This window comes from Poecilia formosa, unplaced genomic scaffold (assembly GCF_000485575.1).
Source record: "Poecilia formosa unplaced genomic scaffold, Poecilia_formosa-5.1.2 Scaffold118, whole genome shotgun sequence".
NCBI classification, from domain to species: Eukaryota; Metazoa; Chordata; class Actinopteri; order Cyprinodontiformes; family Poeciliidae; genus Poecilia; species Poecilia formosa.
Genome location: NW_006800057.1, coordinates 714,915 through 734,731, shown reverse-complemented (window position 1 = coordinate 734,731; position 19,817 = coordinate 714,915). Strand labels below are relative to the sequence as shown.

The 19,817-nt window shown below is 39.1% G+C and overlaps 2 protein-coding genes across 3 annotated transcripts in view; both read left to right on the top strand.

Moving 5' to 3' along the window:
• The first annotated feature begins 314 nt into the window (after positions 1–314).
• On the top strand, positions 315–6,012 carry LOC103143930 (C-C chemokine receptor type 3-like). Of its 2 annotated transcripts, none has more exons than XM_007560643.2 (3): positions 315–453; positions 699–881; positions 4,859–6,012. In XM_007560643.2, exons 2-3 carry the CDS (start codon positions 712–714, stop codon positions 5,754–5,756), a joined length of 1,068 nt encoding a protein of 355 aa, XP_007560705.1. In that variant the 5' UTR covers positions 315–453; positions 699–711; the 3' UTR covers positions 5,757–6,012. The 2 variants fall into 2 exon arrangements, with proteins under 2 accessions (XP_007560705.1, XP_016531159.1); XM_016675673.1 differs by having other exon boundaries at positions 315–462.
• A 9,785-nt stretch (positions 6,013–15,797) lies between these two features.
• LOC103143929 (C-C chemokine receptor type 3-like) overlaps positions 15,798–19,817 on the top strand; it is a 32,869-nt gene continuing 28,849 nt past the window's right edge. The window contains exons 1-2 of the mRNA XM_007560642.2: positions 15,798–16,028; positions 16,196–16,378. Coding sequence (XP_007560704.1) covers positions 16,209–16,378 — 170 coding nt within the window. The 5' untranslated portion in view covers positions 15,798–16,028; positions 16,196–16,208. The remainder of the gene's footprint in view (positions 16,029–16,195; positions 16,379–19,817) is intronic.

Here is a 19,817-nt window from a genome sequence, read left to right as displayed (position 1 = left end):
TGTCTGGTTCGGTGTCAGTAATAAACACGTAAAAAAAGACCACAAATTGATATGGTCAGACTCTTCTCTGCAAACCTTTCTGCTGCTGAGCAAAGTCTTCTCCCTGAGCATATCTTGGTAATCTTTATCTTGTTCGTAAGATGGATTAAATGTTCTAACATAACTCACATCAGGAGAATATCTTGAGCATTTCCTTTCGTAGAATTATCAGTTAAACTGCTCAAAAACCATAGTGATGTGGTGTGGTAACTTAGAAATTTGTTATATAAGATGTTGTGTTTGAAACTGTGTGTACAGATTGTGTCAACTTCCGGTGTTATCGTACTGAAATCAGGGAGAGACATGCACACAGACATGCACTGTGTGAAACTTCCTTTCTTTTGGTGACACAAGTCACTTAGTATCAGACAGACTTTCACAATCACAACCTGAAGCTTCTCGGTCGGATCAGTGGTGAGAAAAGTAATTTCTGCTTTAGAATATTGCCATTTTTTCTTAAATACGTACATTTCTTGCTCTATTTTCTATTTACTTACTCTAGCATGGTTTTTAAAATGATGATTTCCAAGTCTCAGCACATGGCATACTGTGGTGTTTTAGATATGGTCTGCTTTTTGTAGATTACCATAAAATAATGTAAAACAGTAAGTCTTATGTTTTAACTGACAATGTGACTTTGTGTATTCTGCTTTTGACAGATTTTACACAAAGATGACTCAGACAAACATCAGTTATGTTACCAGCAAAGTCCCAGAAGATCCGGTTGAACCGTGTTCCAGGGATGATGATAACATACTGGGAGCAAATCTGTCTTACATTTACTACTTCATGTTTGTCTTCAGTGTTATCACCAACCTGCTGGTTCTGGTTGTCATCCACCGGTGAGTAAACCACCAAATTGTATTAAAAATGCAGGCATTTATATGTAAATATATATAAATGTTAAGCTCTTATAAACTAATAATAGATGAATGTGCTAGCTCAATGGCATGAATGCCTTATTCTTCAAGTTATTTTCTGCTTAGATTTCATGTACAGAATCCATCCATCCTTTGGCTATACCCAGTTTTCAATGGAAGGTCATGGGGTGGGTGTTTGGTGGGGTTGGGTTGAGTGGAGGGGCGTAGTACCTCCAGCTATTATAGGGCAAGAGGTGGGCATGTATGTGAGGGGATTTTTCAATTAGAGGTGCAAAATTCTTAGAGGGCCGATACGTCAACACTCTGTGTCCAAGAGCAGCATGGAACTGGGGCCAACAGGCATCTCCACAGGACAGTCAATTCAGTGACACAGCACAGGGTTTGAGCTGAGTGAAGGAGTGGAGCCTGAGGGAGAGACACATGGCACCAGACTCCCCGGACCAGCCATGTACCGCAGTGCAGACAAAGCCTCCCACCAGCCATGCGCCCACACAACCCCCAGCAGGAGGGGAGATGCTCCTGAACCCCAACCTGCCAAATAACCATCAACCCACCTTGGAAACAAAAACTCAGAAGAACAGATGAAGAACACAATGCAATCCTCCCTAGGAAGAAGGGTGAGCAGGAAGGGGTCCTCACCATGTGGGTAGCATAGTTGCCCAAATATCTCCCCAAGAGTCAGGAACCTGCCATGCTGCAATGTAGCCTGAGCCTCTGCACAAACAATATCTGCACCAAGGAAGACCCCCTAACCCTGGACCCTGCTTGACATCCACTGAAACGCCAAGGTTACCCCCCGCATCGTTAAGGAGGTTGTGTATGTGTTTCTATAATTTCAGGTATTTATGTGTACAGTGAATTAAAACTGGAGCTATAGGCAGAGTGTAGCATACACTGAATGTTGCCTGCAGATAATGTGCATTATCCTGCTGAAAGTAGCCATAATATGGATACACTGTGGTCATAATGTGAAGGACATAATGAGAAACAACATTCAGGTGGCATTAATTTATTCAGCTGTTGTCTTCCACTTATCCTGGGTTGGGTCATGGAGGAAGCAGCCTAAGCAGAGGCCCAGACTTCCCTTCTCTCTAGGCACTTGGCTCTTCTGGAAAAATCCCACGGCCTTCAGCCTCCAGCATGTCATGGGTCTTCCTCTGGATCTCCTCCTGGTGGGACGTTCCTGGAACTCCTCAACAGGGAGGTGTCTAGGATACCTCCTGTCCAGATGCCTGAGACATCTCAGCCAACTCCTCCCAATGTGGAGGAGCTGCGGCTCTACTCTGACCCCTGCCCTGATGACTGAGCTTTTCACCCTAACGCTAAGGGAGTAAAGTCACTTTGGCCACTTGCATCCATGATCTTGTTCTTTCAACCCCTACCCAGAGCTTGTGACCATAGATGAGAGTAGGAACGTAGATCCACCGGTAGATTGTGGTACATTTTCGCTACAACAGACAGAGACTATACAACACCTGCATCTCTGCAGATGCAGCCCCAATCCGCCTATCAATCTCCACTTATTTTATACAAATAAGAGACTGTATAAAATAAGAGATTGCATAAATCTCTTATTTTTTCCTCATTTTTATTTGTCATTATTCTATAGAAACAAGTTTTCACATCAACTTAAGAGTTTTTCTTTGTTTTATCAAAAAATGTCAAACTGTGTTGTTGGTGATTGATTCATAAAAGCAGGAAAAAGGGCAAACTTTCCAATGGGGTGAATGTTTTTTATAAATACCAAACAATACAACAAAGCACCACAAACCAGGGGACAGAATTCTAAATATTTTGTTGGCCTTTACAAATGCCAACAACATGCAATGACATATTTCAGTTCTTCCCTTATAAGGATTATCTTGAAAATCTTTTTTTTTATCCATGCAAATGCAGATAACACAACTCACCAAATACAGAAAGCATTTTTTTTTTTTAATCTCACATCCGGTTATGAAGAAGAACTCTGACAGAAAAAAAACGAGCTGATTTTTACATTATTAACTCAAAGCTCACATTATGAAATCCTCAAACAATTTCACTAACTCAACAGTATCAGGATCATTTTAAATTGCTTCTTAGAACTCATTTTTACTCTTTGGCATTTAATTGATGTATTGTTTTATACTCTGTTCTATCATTTGTGTAGTGGTTCTTGTACAGCACTTTGGTGCAGCTTTATACCTGTTTTAGAGTGCTATATAAATAAATTTGACTTTGACATTGACAGTGGGTAAATTAAGTGTTGAGCACTATAATGTTTTCACCATTTAAACATTTCCAAAGAAGGAGACCGACACAAAGTTCACACCAGACAATGGGAACAACCCCAGCATTCCACGACAAATTAATATTCAACACAAATTACGGATAAGACATTGGAATGAAAGGAAAGACATCTTTCATAAGCTGCGTGTGCATGTCATGGCCATGCGCTCGCAGCTGGGGCTGGAGGAGGCGGCTCTGGAGGGCAACCTCATGATGTGTGGCAATGAAAGGACAAAAACAGAGCATGCTGCCCTGTTCTGACAATGCCTTAGCAACTATTCATCTTATTTGATTCTAACATATAAAAGCTCATTTATATTTTAAGAAAATTATTGTCAGACATTTCAACAATTCAAATATAGTCAAGTTTGTTGTTCCTCCCAACATTTGGACATGTAGACAATCCAGTTCAGGAGTTGTACTTGAAGGCACCACTGGAGTTCAGCTAGTGGGAAAACATTGTGATGTCTGACCCCTCCTCACAATCCCATGGATGTTTGTTGTATGTCTGCAGTTCCTCCAGTGACCGGCTAAAGGTCACTGGTGATATTTACACTTGGCTCAAGTAAGCAATGGCGTTCAGCTTAGAGAAAGCTGTTCATTGAATCAACATCGTCTGTCAACCGTTATGTATTAAGCTTTGGTTTAAGAATTGTTGGAATACAAACTCCACGAATATGTGAGAACCTCTTAAGAGCACTTTTAAGAGCCAAACAAACTGTAATGTGCATTAATACAAACAGAGGAAACTATTTTAGCGCTGCTGGCAAAGGTAGTATCCACAGTTTTCCTTATTTCCCCTGGAGGGTACAGCCAATCAGAGCCAAGGACAGTAACTAATGTCTGCTACAGTGGACCCCCACTTATTACTCACAGACTCACCTGCTGCTCCTCAATTAACTGCTTTGCATATGCCAGACAATAGTATGTCCAGTAGCATTGTGTCCAGCTTTTTGGTTTTTCAGCTTCCCAAACTACATTTTCTTTGAATATCTTACATGAAAAATAGGATTCCCATTCATTTGGAGTTTTGTTCCATAGAAAAATCCACTAATAGATGATTCTGTAATTTGTGGGGGTCCACTGTAGCAGACGTTAGGTATGGTGAATGCTTTGTTTTGGTGTTGCTTTTTAAAGGTTCAGGGTGGAACAGCGTTTTTTGTTCAAAACGTTGATAAAACTTTATGTGCTACAACATGTTTGGTTCATGTGCATCCCGAACTGAAATATCTGGAGTGAAAATATTCGGTATGAATACCTGCACCATTAAGCCCCTTATCATCCAACTCTGCTTCTGACCTCTCCATAATGTTCTCCCTGACCCGTCTGTCTGCCATGTCCCTTGGCCTTCATGATTCTGTTTATTCACTCCTGTGCTCTAGCGGACCTCTGAGGCCTTCACAGAACATCATTTATATGTGATTAAACAATAGATAAACTTGGAATGGTGAGCAAACTGAACCATTTTCTATTCCCAAAAATAAAACAAACCTTTTCTGCTTTTCAACAACATTCCACAAAATCGTGACTTTGGAAACTGAACCAGGAATTTCACCTTAATGTTTTGCAGACCTGCATGAAATCAAATCCACAGATTTTCGTGCTGCGGAAGTTTGAGAATGTAACTATGCTTCCAAAATAACTTATTAGCTTTACCATCTTCCCTCCAGGTTCCAGAGGCTGACCACTGTGATCAACATCTTGCTGGTCAACCTGGTGGCGTCCTCCCTGATCTTAATGAGCAGCCTTCCCTTCCAGGCCGTCTACATGCAGATGTCTGACTGGATTTTTGGCTCAGCTATGTGCAAGATCGTCTTCAGTGCCTATTACCTGGGTTTTTACAGTTCTGTTTTCTTTTTAACTCTGCTGACTATTGATCGCTATGTTTCTGTTGTATTTTCACTGACCTCAACAAATGTGAGGAATCATCGTTACGCAGTGATTTCCTGTGCAGTGGTGTGGGTGATCAGTGGTTTGGCTTGCATTAGGCCCATGATCCTTCATGGCACCTATAAGCATTTGGGCACGATGCACTGTGAGGAGTTTGCTTACATTGATGGTTTGAATGTAGCGATGCTCAAAAGATCTGGGTTTTATATTCAGCTTTTTGTCTTCTTGATCCTCCCTCTGGCTATTATCATATTTTGTTATGTTAGGATTGTGATCACCATTAAAAAATCCCAATTGGCTTCTAAATTCCAAGCAGTCAGGATGATATTTATGATCGTAGTTTTGTTCTTCATCTGTTGGATCCCTTTTAACATTGTAGAACTCCTGCATTATGAATTAGAGTCTCTTTTGAGCTGTGAAGCTAAAAAGAAACTCGGTTACGCTCTTCATGTCACCCGCAACATGGCGTACATTTACTTCTGCATCAGTCCAATGTTTTATACACTTATGAAAAGGGAATTCCAGGAACACTTCAAACAGCTGCTGGTGAAATGTTTCCCAGGCCTGAAGAAACACATTTTGGTCAACAAAGATGACAGAACAGCAATTCCCACGATAGGAACTGATGATGGGAAGCAACGTGAGTCTTTCTTAAACACTCCTGAAAACACTCTGTGAGTTTGCTCTCGCTTCCACCAAGTCAACGAAGGGAGCAAACACGGGGGGAAGGCTTTGATGCTAAAAACCACCGCGTGATCGTTACGTGCAAGAAAAAGTTTCATGGTTTTTGCATTTTATTTCGACATTGTAAGCACCTCAATAAATTCATTAAATAGAGCAATAGTTGTTAGGCTGTTCAGACTGAAAGCATCTTTAGAGGAAAAGAAACTGCAGCTTTATTCCCCTGCCTCTACAAGACTGATAAAACACGGGACGAAAAAGAAGAACAAAGATATTGCTCAATTCGATATTCTTTTGAATTTCCTTATTTTCCCTTTATTCTCATTTTGTATGATGGAAGAAGCATCCCTTTTTATTATTTTGTTCTGTGTTTCTTTTAAAATAAGGAAGCACTAAAAAAAACAACTACTTCAAAAACTACTTCAAAGTTGGAGTGCATATCCAACTTTTGAAGTTGGATATGCACTCCAACTTCAAAAGCTGAAATGTAATATTCATCTAATCAGTATGATGTAAATTTGTACAAAAGCTTTGCATTTTGTAGGAATTGCTTGGGCTGAAATTCAGGTGGAATTAATGTTATGAATATAAGATCAATACTGATATTATAGGATTAGTAACATTAGTTTGACTTTTATAAACCTAGCATATGATCACATGCTAGGTTTTGATACGGCCCATGCAGTGCCTTACGTATTACATCATAGGTGATTCTAGCAGTTTGTTTGGAACAGATGTGTCATTTTTAAATGAGATCTTGTGTCAGCTTCCCAAACTCCATTTTCTTGCAAATGTTTTAGATATGCACTCCAAGAACAGTCTGCTGATAGATGAATTTTCCACCAAAAAATTTGGAATTACATTCTACAGAAATGTCTGGAGATGTTTCCAGTTACTGTGGCTAAAATACTCTGGTCTAGTGATGAATCATTAGAGCTGGTCATAAAAATCCTGTTGAACAGGGACAACATGCCATTTCAAATCATGTGGTTGTGTATGCATACACAACCACAGATATTGATCGGAATACCAAATTCAGTATCAGATGGATTCAGATGAGTTGAAACTTGTTGCGTGTGTATGTGCTTATGTGTGTGTGTGTGTGTGTGTGTGTGTGTTGCTCAACACCAAAATCTGTGGTTTATGAGAGGAGGAGACGTTGGAGGTTTATTGCGAAACATTAGCTTGCTGTGTCAGCATTTTATGACTTAGAATATATTTTGTAAATATGTTAACCAAAGTTGTAAAAAAAATAGATGGTCTTTATCTTCATTTTTTAAATATTGAACAGCTTTTACAAATTAAAGACACACCAGCCTCTCCTCCCTCCATCAAAGAAGATTGAAGTCAGCACCATTCTGTCTCTTACTATAGAATCAGACACACAAGAACAAATCAAGCAAAGCTGACTGAGTTTCCAGGCAGAAGAAACACAACTGAGCGAAAAACTTTCGTCAGAGTTGTTATGTTTACACTGTAAACCTGCTGCAATTGTGACTTATGTCTGTTTTTATATGCATATTTTCTTTAAGTCTCTTTTTTCCTGTGATGTCAGGCCAATGTAAGTCTCAGTTTAAGGTCATCGTGATTACTTTACGTCACAACATGACATGTAGTAATCCATCTGGAGGATTACTCAGCAGATAGTATTACTGTATACCCTGATATTATTAAGTCAAGGCTTACTAGTGTATATATGTACATAACAGTATATAAATGGATATCACCCAGTCCTTGTCCAGTAATCAGCATGTATTCATTTTTGTTTTTACTGTTACATAGAAAGTTGGAATCTTTGTTGCAGAGAATCTGGAGTTTGTTCTCAGTTGTGTTTTTATGGTTTAATTCAGATTTTTTCTTTGATATCTAGAAGTAAGAATGATCCAGCACCATGAAAAAGCCACATGATAATAATTTGTCATTATATTCTTCATGTTGTTCATATGTTTTCCTACTGCACAATAAATGTATTGCTTTAAAAAATAAGTCCTGTGTTAAAATTGGTGGCGTTATTGGAAAATGACTCATAAACTGAATGTACACAGACAAGCATGTTTGAAACAATCTGCATGGTTTTAAGGAAAACTTTAAAATAATGCATGATTTTTGGTAATAGTTCAGGCTTTATTGGTGGGAGTGTAAGCATCCACATCAAAGTAAACTAAACAAACCTTGAAATCACCCGTTGACACTGAGCTAATGAATTCAAGTTCTAGAGAGCTGCTATATTGCTTCTTGTTGTAGAGGATTTTTTTTTCTCTCTCTCCACCAATGAATGCACTTCCTGTGTATATTAACTGCTTTTAGTTTAACATGCAAATCTTTGCTGCACCACAGAAAATAAAACACTTCTGGGTGTCTTTCAAGTCTGATCATGACACAGCCCTCAGCAGTTCTGTCAGATCCATCACATTACAGACCAAGTTGCAAACTTTGTCTTGTGAAACATTTCTCTACACCAGCGGTCGCGGTAGACGCTTTCATTGACTGAGCCAAAAATATTGCATCATAGTCTACATTTACTCATACATTTTTTGTGAAAAAAAATTACAAATACAATTGCATTTAAATTTCCATTCGGTTTAGTTATTACTCAACAAGCTGAACGGAGAACCCACATGGTGTCAACCAGGGAACCAGGAGCCGATGATATGAAGACGAAGGACTGTGAGGAGGAAACAAAAGGCAGAAGTTAGTTCTACTGCAGAATCCAGCAAAGAGAAATGAGAAGGCCTGATTACCACACAGCAGCTGCGTTTCCATTACAAATATGAATAAAACTGTCAGTAAAGTAAAAAAAAAAATAAAAATTTTGCAATTGCAGTGTTTTTATTAAATGGAACATTAATAACAATTAAAATCATTGAATCATAAATGAGCTTGTTCATCCAATAAGTTATCAAGAAATATGCAGCGCCATCATCCTCTAACTGCTTCCTGTCGTCGTCTTCTTTGTGGTTTCCTCCAGTGGCAACATACAGTTGTTGATCATCTGTTTCTATTGCAGTTTTGTGGAATAAACCAATTTTGTTATGAATGAAAAAGCATCTCGTCCTAATGCAAAAGCTTTTTATTCAAAAAACTTTTTTGTTGTTTGTTTTCAAAATTGCAGTTGTCTCCATTAAGCAAATTTATTTCATGATTTCACTTTTCACAATTTTAAGGTCAATGGAAAAGCAGCCGGTGTAAGTCAACCAGGAATCCGCTCTTCCTTCAAACTCCTCTTGATTGTTGCTTACTGAGGAACAGCTTGAAGGCAAGGGAGGAAACACACATACACACACGCACATACACACACGCAAACATGCACCAAATCCCTGAGGACATAACAGCTGCAGTATAATCACAGAGGAGAGGCCGTCAAATATTTCTAATCTATATGTTTGACGCTGATTCCCTTTACATCGCAGTAAATCAGGAGATGCATTCTAACGTGACTTTTTTGTCAGATTACAAGTACCTTTCGAAAGCAACAACTCTTAACATAGTATTTATTGGTGCTGTGGTGGCGCAGGGGAAAAGCACAACCCATGTATTGAGGTCTTAGTCCTCATGCTGGTGGTCACAAGTTTGATTCCTGGCCTGGCAACATTTGCTGCATGTCTTCTCCCTCTTTCCTGTCAAACTACTTTAAAATAAAGGCCACTAGAGCCAACAAAACCTTTAAAAAAANATTAGGACGCAGCCCCCTGCTGCCCTCTGCTGGGTCCTTATGGGAAACCGAGAGCAGCAGAGATACCAGCGGCCTGTAGCCCGGTGCGGCTGATAGATGTAAGTTTCCAAGGGGGGCAAAGGGGGTAAAAAAAAATTTGAAGGTACGGTTTATAGTATGGTACGCTCATAGTCCGGGAAAATATGGTAATTGGTCTTAAAAGATTTTTTGAAAACGAATGAATTATCTGCAAATAATGCCATCTTTGAGTGTCTTTGCTGTGGTAGTGACTAGCGGCATAATCATGTAATTTTATTATCACTAGATGGCAGTAGGTACAGAGCATTTTACATTAAAACAAAAGAATTAGTGATGCATGAATGTCACTACATTCATGCATCACACACGACAGTGTTGTGGCACTGTTCAGGTATATTTTTGAAGTGGACATGGTAAGTGGAATTTGAAATAAGAAATGTAAAATATGATAAAAATAAATGTGTTTATTTGATTCCTATTCAAGACACTTTTATAAGAATGTACACTGCTCAAAAAAATAAAGGGAACACTCAAATAACACATCCTAGATCTGAATGAATGAAATATTCTGTTTGAATACTTTGTTCTGTACAAAGTTGAATGTGCTGACAACAAAATCACACAAAAATCATCAATGGAAATCAAATTTATTAACCAATGGAGGCCTGGATTTGGAGCCACACACAAAATTAAAGTGAAATGTTCCCTTTACTTTTTTGAGCAGTATATATACTATAGGCAGCTACAGAGTATCTTTGTTTACATTTTTGGTTGGTGTTGTGCCTCATGATTTTCTCAATGAAAAGAATGTACCTTGGCCCAAGAAAGATTGAAAAACACTGCGCTGGTTTACATTTGCAACTTGGTAATTAAAGTAAATGAACCGCAGCACCAGTCAGTCACAGACATGTCTCTGTCATCCAGAGTTTGGTAATCGTGCATTCGCTTAGAAAAAAAAAAAAAAAAAAAACTGTCACAACCAGCAAGCAAAACACTGCACCGAGCTTCAGACATTACTGAGCAAAACGGCAGGATTTAGCTAAACACAAGGAAACTTAATACAATATATACTAGAATTTTGTACCATAAGATAAGCATATCAATGTCCTTACTCCATGTCAATTTTAGATAAGATTTCTTATGAAAGTTATTTTTCTTTCAAATGTGACCAACACTACGTAGCTTATTTTAAGATCCAATGGCAGATTACTTTATTAGGATTTAACTGAAGTGAAAAAATTTGTCATAATTTCTTATCTCAATTATGTTTACCTTTTTATGACTTTATAGTTAGTAATAAAAGTATTCATAATTATCTGGTTATAGAAATTCAGGTAACACTTTATTTGAAGGAGGTTGAATAAGACTGTCATGACACTGTCATAAACATGACATAACACCTGTCATGAACATCAATAAGTCTTCATGAATTATTGATGTTCATGACAGGTGTTATGTCATGTTTATGACAGTGTCATGACAGTCTTATTCAACCCCCTTCAAATAAAGTGTTACCGAAATTCAACCACACAGTAGACAGGTGGAGCAGAGGAACTGAGGGTCTGATGACAGGGAGGTGCAGGAAACCAGTGGAACAGGCTTCTGTGGAAGCAATGAAGATCTCCATAAGGAGATCCAAAACGCAACACCCAAGGGCTTTGTCGATAATCAGGCAGAGGTCATACACAGGAGGACAGAGAGACCAAACTTCGCTTGAGGGGCAGGCAATACTCAGTGGTCATGAGGCAGGGCTTGGGTCAGGGTCCAGAAATCCAGAACAGAAGGGATCTGTGAAGGGCTTGGCAGGAGGGGTAAATCCGTGGACAGAAAGGGGTCGTAGAAACGCTGAAGGCTTGGAAGGAACCGCTGGATCTCTACTGGCTCATGGCTGTCGATAATCTGGCAAGGAGGTAGAGGCTGAGAGGTGTTTAAGTAGGGCAGGGCTCAGGTGGAAAAGGTAAGTAATCAGATGTGGCAGGTGAGCTGAATGAGTGCTTCACACAGCATGGACAGGACATGAATCATAACAGTCTCCCTCCACCTGCACTTGGTTGGGGGGCCAGCGGCCGTGCCCAATGTGCTTAACTAACCACTTGCTGTTGGATGTAGATAAGCTGCTGCTCTAACAGGCTGCACTCAGTCTTAAAAAGACCTTGAGGAGCGCCATCTGCACTCTGAAAGGTTTCAATCTGAATGATGCTGGATGTTGAATCATTAGGTGTAGTAGCATTGACAGTATCACATTGTTTCCATGGATATTAAGTGAATATTGTTGAATTCAATCCCACAAGATTATAAGTGGGTTTTCTGTTTCATTGTCAGCAACAGTTTTATTGCTTTGATGGATTCTGTGATGGTTTTCGTGCTTAAAGATGAAGAAATGTTGAGCAGGAATTTCCTGTTCCTGTTTTCTAAGTGTTCCATGTGATGCAAGGAAAACAAGAGCTTACAACCATTATGCTCATTAACAGTAAACTTCCCAAATGACCCAATAATGTTGCTAAGTGATGTCTGCCCAATTTTAGACAGAATGTTCTGTGTGTGTATGCTGTATGTTTGTGAGACTTCTGACTCCACAAGGATTAACCAAAACTCCAAACGGTTGAGCTCTTGTGGGGCTGCTGATAATGGGGAGAAATTCACAACACTGCTGAGAAATTCACTTAGGGGACTATGCCCATTATGGACTTGTTCTTGTTCAGTACTGTTTTGTTTACAACACTGGGGACTGCAGACAGGATGTTCACTGTGATCCGTTAGGACCAACATGTGAAAAAGTGTTTCCCCCTTTAAAAACGTATTCGATTTTTGCATTTTTTCACAACGCTGTACTTACACCGTGATGGGATCAAAAAGACTGATGCCAGGCCAGTGGATGTGGAACATCGTGGTGAAATGGGCCCTGAAGAACAGGCTGTGTTGAGACTGCAGGGACGGAATCTTTGGGTGTTGAATTAAACAGTGAAAAACTTGACCCAGAGTGTCCAGGTTACCATCACTCAAAAGGGTGTTAAAGATGCTGCTGGACCTCTGTGGGTAGTGAAGATCAGGGAGACTGTGACAGACTTATTCCAGTATGAAGAATGAATAAATGAATACATAGTTCTCTGTTCATTTTCCCTGTCTTGCCTTAATGCCTCTAACTTGCCTTTCATCTAGTGATTGCTTACCTTCATAACTAAATGGATGTAGACGGGAACTGAAAGCAGATGCAATGGCAGAATCTTCCCAGCAATCAAAGCATAAATCTCAGCACCCTCTTCTGAGAGTGCACTGCAAACACTTTCCCAGTCAGGCTTAAAAGGTTGTGTTTTCCAACAAGATGTCCCATAGGAAACATTTTCTAAGTGGAAACAAGACATACAAGTATATGCATCTTTCACTGAAAAATTTTTTTTCTTTAGGGACATTTTTTTTTTTTTGGGGAAAACATTTTCATTCTCTGACTGGGAATAGTGATTGCATGGCAGTGATGAAATACAAAAAAAAAAATCCCTCATAACAATCCCAGTAAAAATAAATGTTATTTATTGATATTTGCACTGTGATACTTCCCACTTCGGAAGGTGTAAAATATTAGCATAAACTGCAATGGAAAATGAAGTAGAGAATTGATTTAAGATGCCAGAAATCTGCTGTCGTGCTTCTCAGACCAACAGCAGGTGGAAAACTGGTGAGGGGAGATGGGGAAGTTGGGAATCAGGGGTGGGTCAGGTGATTAAAAGGGGAGTGGGCTCAGTCTGTCTTGGAGTGGGTGGTGGGATAATTTAGTGCATCTACCAGGCATGCTGGTTCCTTGTGTCGGGTTGGTCTGTGGAGTCCGTAGGTCCTGCAAAGTTGGTGGAATGAGTCTCAGTCTTGTTGTAACTTTTCCAGTCTGCGCTCGCTGAAGGAATGGAACGCCTGCTGGGGCTGACCTATGATGGATTTGGGGGTCCCAGAGGGAACCAAGACCATGACTGAATGGACTGTCTGGGCAGAGCCTTACATCGTATGAGTACACCATTCAGTGTAATAAATCTAATCTGGTGCAGTATTGTCTCATAAATACTTAGTGGACATATTTAGGAAACAACACAAAATTCATGCAAAGGTTCTGAACGCTCGTGTTGCAATGATTGTGAAAAAAGTCTTTGCACACAACGTCCTTCAGCTCTTTTCTCCACAATGTTATGTCCAATACCAGGCGCTTGTTTTCAATAGTTTTGATGGGTAAATGTTCCATTTCTAAACTGGAAATCTTCTAGCAGCCTGCTGAAAGTAGTCTGGGCACAATTACATTATTGTACGTGCGTCCTTTATTCAAACTTATGTCAACTGCTGCCCAAACTATGACTCTGTATTGTCCATTTTTTGGAAAGTAGATTGTTGGGTGTGTAACAGTTACTTTGTAGTTTTGGGCACCATTTTGCATGAAAAGAGCCAGCATGTTTTCAACATGATCATCAAAACCAAAATTATTCTAGTAAACTCAAAGCCACAGCCTGAATCAACAGATATTCCCTGGAACTTGGAGATCCATATTTGCTCTTCGTATTCATGCACAGACAATCTTTTCATGCACACACTAAAATCTCTGATCTGTTGTTAGATCCCAAATTATTCAAACTCCTGGCACATTTTGGTTTAAACATTTTATTGAAAAACGTACGTTTTTTCGAAATTGGTGTGTTTCCATCAAATGTTCACTATTCTGCCAAATTCACTTTTTGCACTACAGTTTAAGTATCTCCTACTTCTAGAATCAGTCCAAAAGTTGGAAAAAAAAAAACACCCTGCCAGATTTTGGAAATAAGTAATAAGGGTGCGTTCACACTGCAGCCTGAAGTGACTCAATTCCGATTTTTTGGCAATTCCGATTTTTTTGCCGGGGCCGTTCACACTGCCAGTAAATGCGACCTGTATGCATTCTGCAGTGTAAACAGGCAAACAACCTGAAAGTGTCCCACATGCGCAGTAGAGGGCGCAATAGCGTCAGCGTTCTCAGTGTTCTGCCAACTGCCATAAAAAGAAGAAGTGCTCAGTGTTTGCGGAAGTAAACATGGAGGCTAACGGTGGAGCTTAGCTTACATATTTGAAGTTGTTGTCCGGCCGGAGCAGCATATTAACAACTTAATCCTCATATATTCCGTCATGGTTGTTGTTTTTCTTCCCACTTGCGCTTATCAGGACGCAGAATAGTGAGATTTGTTGAGAATCGGTGACGTTCAGTTCGGATGAATGCGACCTGGACGTTAGGTCGCATTTGAATCAGATACGTATCGGATATGGGTCAGATTTGAAAAAGAATCCGACCTGTGTTGTTCAGACTGTCATGAAAAGATCGGAAACAGGTCGCATTACGTCAAAAAAATCGGAATTGAGTCACTTCAGGCTGCAGTGTGAACGCACCCTAAATGTGCTGCTGGTGTCTGCAAAAGAACCTTCACAAGCCTCTAGATTGTTGCATCATAATTTGTTACTTAGCAACTTCAAGCCAAATCCAACCCCACACCTGGCATCCCAGGTGGAGCGCCACCCACTTCATTCAAGATATTAAGCTACTGCTGCATAATGGCTGCTGGAAAAGGAAAATCTTTTGCCATCGGCTGAAATTCAGAGCATGTGTCCATGCATCTGGCAGTCCCAGAAGCCCTATTTCAAAGCAAAGAATGGAAAACTGTATCTTTCAAAACACGCAATACAGGATTTTTACATAATGTTACTCTAGAGGGCAATACAGGATCTCCTGTATTGCCCTCTAGAGTAACATTATGTAGATAAATACCCCACAAACACTGGACTTTATTTGACCTTCCAGTTTAATAATAACTTGAAAATCAATCATTTCATCTTCCCCAGGAATGTCAAGTGGGACCAGCACCAAGCAGGACCCGCCAGACAGCATTCAGCCCAGAACATATCAGTTCCTGGGGCAAATGATTCAACTTATAGTTTGATAAGTGAGCAATTCATCCAAAACATAGTTTAGTCAAAGAACGTAAAACGAAAGATGCGGGGGGGGGGGGGGGGGGCAAATGGAGTCAGGGAAATCAATCCAAAAAAATAAAAAATAAAACAAGGTCACGTGTTAGAAGAGAAAATACATCAATGCTTAAGATTTAATGGGACAACTATTTTTGTGAAGGAATAACTATGAAAACATAAGAAGGGAAAAGATAAATTCACATCTGTCAAAACTTAACAGAAAACTAGAGTGACTCTGGAAAACAAAGAATAATGTACCAGAAATATTATTCTTATTTTGCTGCATTTAATGGCAAATTAAAATGTTGCTAAATTATTTATTGCCAGAGTAATTCATTTATTTGGCAATTTATTTCTGAATCTATCTTTGATGATGACAAGATTGGCGCTCCGTACAAAAATGCCCCAGAGGATTTTTCATGAAAGCTGATCTCTCTGAAGCAGTTTCCATGTCCCCTTATCTTAAAGTCATTACAAGTTTTTCTTCATGCACAACGGACCCAGACGAGCTCACAGACACTTCAGTCCAACTGCCTTCACTTTGGTAGCGGAGCTCTGTTAGACTCAGAGAGATTTCAGAGTCACTGCCTGAAGCTGCTGTCAAACACGAGGTAAGAAAACTCTTTCTGGATTTGGATTTTATCTTACATCCAATCTTCTTCCATACAGTGGTGTTTTAGATATGGTCTGCTTTTTGTAGATTACCATAAAATAATGTAAAACAGTAAGTCTTATGTTTTAACTGACAACATGACTTTGTGTATTCTGCTTTTGACAGATTTTACACAAAGATGACTCAGACAAACATCAGTTATGTTACCAGCAAAGTCCCAGAAGAGCCGGTTGAACCGTGTTCCAGGGATGATGATAACATAGTGGGAGCATATCTGTCTTACATTTACTACTTCATGTTTGTCTTCAGTGTTATCACCAACCTGCTGGTTCTGGTTGTCATCCACCGGTGAGTAAACCACCAAATTAAAACGAGGTGAACTTGAGGCATTCATAAATTTGCCAGACACTACTGTAAAACCTTAGAAGAAAAATAATTGAGATTAAATAAATGTTCGATCTTCCTGTTTGGCTGCATTTCTTGTCTTCACATGAAGTGTTTTTATTTTGAATGGAACCACCTACTATTTTCAGCTTTTGTGGTGCAAAGTCATGCTTCCTTTAAGGCGCACAAAGTTTATAGGAAATATAATATACATCAATTCAAACTTTTATCATAATTTCTTACCTAAATATCAAACATTTACATTGAGTAAAAAGTAGGGCTGTCAACATTGATGCGCCAACACGTACGATAAATCTGAAAATTTTAAGTCGTTAACATTACATGACTCAGATTAATCAAACTACTATTCTGACTGAAAAGCTTACTTAGTTCACAGCAGCGCATTACGGGCTCGACACATTGAGTGAAAGACAAAAGTTTTCTGCGAGAGCAGAGAGCAACAAAAGTTGAAAACATTTAAACCCTTTTGTTGCGTTGCTGCGTGGAAAGCAATGTGTAAGCTCAAAATCTTACGAGCACAATTTACTCCTGCCACTCAGCTGTATGAGGACTTGCCACCTCATCGCACAATTTCTTAGGAAATGAATGGAGAGGGATATTTTTAAATGAACATTTTAAAACAAAATAACTTCCTTTAAACCAGTGTTTCTCAATTATTTTCTGTCATGCCCCACCCCCCCTACGGATCATAGTTGTTTTTTCACAACACACCAGAGCCTCTCCTTCCCCAGAATTGAAATACTATTGTGAATCTATTCATATTAAATAATTTATCATACAAACCACTGGCTCCAGCATTGTATGACCTTATTATCAAAACCGCTGTTTTATTGTTCTAACTCTCAAAATAATTTCCAAAATCAGTATATTAATTGAATCAGTAGCATTTAATCAAGACTACTCGGTTTGAAAGAGAAAAGTGTAAATCATTCACTGGGTGTGTACTTTTAGTCTTAACACAGTAAAACTATTTACAGCTGTAAGCATTGATTACTTGTTAGCTTCTTCAGTTTAGTTTTTCACAAGGTGTATATTTAACATTTATTGTAGAAAAAAATTGCAGCAATATTCCAGCTTGTCAGATAAGAGATGAAAAGTGTGTAACATTTTGCATTAACAATAAAAAGATACGTTTTGTCTATTTCCTGGCCGTTTTCTGCAAGTTACTTGCTTATGATGGAGTATAAGAGCCAGGCTCTGAGTTTTTGATTTGCGTTTTAAACATGAGTAAAGTTGGACAAGAATATACTCGTAAATGTAGAACTTTTCACCATAGTGCACTAAGTTGCAGAATACTGGGGGTCTTGTAAGGTTATAGTTGGTGTTGGTTTAATAAACGAGTAAATACTAAATGTTTCAGCACACCAGAAGCAAATTTTCAGCCGCAGGACTTTGAAACTATTGTTTAAACAACTTTTTACTGAATAGAAAGAATCAGACTTGCTGGTTACATATCACTCTATCAAAGCTTTTTAATTTAACAACTTTCTTCCGGCAATATTGTGTCTTTATTCTGCCAATATTTAAACTATTCTGCTAATACGACTTAGTTCTCATAGTATTATGACTGTATTCTTGTATTTGAAAATAAAAATCTTAATTTGGCCATAAAACTCAGTCATACTTGCTTTACTGACCTCTGCTGCTGTTTTTCTTTTCACTGTCAAACTACTCCATCTCTCCTCCCCAACAGTAGATGTATTTCAATATGTCGATGCTATTTGCTCCGTTTTTTTTTTTCCTCCGCTCTGTGCTGTGTAGCTACTTCTACTGGCCTGAACAGGCAGCCTGTTGGTTAGTTTGAACACTGCTGCCATCTAGTGAGGGAGGCTTGTTTCTCAGTGAAGCATTAAGATAATTACCATTTAAAGTCCTGCTTCTGGCCCACCACCACACTTTGCCACATGCTCCTGGGGTGGGGTGGGGGGGTGAACCCCACTATTTGAGAAGTTGTGCTTTAAACCTTCTTGCATATAAAAACCTAGAAAACTGAAAATCTTCAGACATGTTTGGTCTGACATGTGTCTAATCATGTGTCAGACCAAACAACTGTGTGCATATTTACATTTCAAGTGCTGAACAGTATGAATACAGTATGAATATGAATGTTCAGTATGAATACTGAACAGCAGGTTCAGTAAATGCAAGAACCAGACAGGATCCAAATATTACAGAGCTCTGAATCTTTTTTCATATATGCACGTCTTCAAAAAAAAACTTTGTTACAGTTTCACAAAAAGACATTAATTCAACCTTTCTCAACCATCAGCAGGAAAGAGAGTGTCTCCCCCTGATCCAAGCCACCCAGCTTTTAAAGCATTAGCTCATACCAGGTCTGATTACGGGGTGGAGACAGCATTTACATTTCCAGACAGAAAATACACATACGTACTCAACTATATTTCTGGAAAAATATTTACATAATTCGAATTAACTTTAACAACTTCAAAGCTAAAACAAAGCAAACAATTTGGGCCCAAACAAAATCAAAAGTGTCTCCCCTCCCTCTCAAACAATGTAGACTTTCCTAGTGAGGCTGATTGAAAACACCAGGTTCTTGTCAGCACTGCTCATGGACGCGCTTCCATGGCAACACATGACCAGATGACCTCAAAGAAAAGGAGAGAATGATTAGAACAAAATCTTAAATAAATCAGGTTTACACTTTTCTCTAAAAACAAAAACAATACATTTACCAGTTAAATTTGTTAGAATATGGAAAGTTCAAAATACAGCAGCTGTTAGTGAGGGAGTAAAACCCTCAAAAACACATTTTTGAAATCGTCCATACAGTGGGGGTTTTGATATGGACTACAGTGTTGTGGTCAAGACCACCTAACCCGAGACCAAGACAAGACCAAGACCAGAGTGTATCAAGACCGAGACAAGACCAAGACTTTTAGGGTTTGAGACCAAGTCAAGACCAAGACCGAGGGAAGTCGAGACCGAGTCAAGACCAAGACCAGCGGCCCGTGCTACATGATACAATAAAATGTAGAATATGATCAAAATTACTTCTCAGATTGATCTGAAAGATTCATATTCCCATAAAAACACCTAGATATTAAATACTTAATAAATTTAATCAATATTAAAAGCAGTACAAACTCTTGGTTCTGCTATGCTTCCATCTCTGTGCTACGATCTGCGGTGGTCTCTTGCCATCCCTAAATAGATAACACCCTGGGTGTTTGTCCATGTTGCTCTGTTCTGTCAGGTCAACATACGCTGTCAGATCGTCATAGCTTAGCACAAACTCACGGCTATATCTGTCAGACACGTCATTACCATGTAATTTTATTTAATTAGCAACAGAGAATCATGACATAGATCATCATACTCTTTATTAACACTTGTATGGCATCCTGACTTAGCGGTTAAG

What these genes read in the sequence shown, in the direction of transcription:
- LOC103143930 (XM_007560643.2), top strand. Translation starts at nt 712, where the DNA reads ATGACTCAGACAAACATCAGTTATGTTACCAGCAAAGTCCCAGAAGAT. An exon ending in GTTCTGGTTGTCATCCACCG is followed by an intron (nt 882 to 4,858) that starts GTGAGTAAACCA and finishes TCTTCCCTCCAG; the next exon opens with GTTCCAGAGGCTGACCACTG.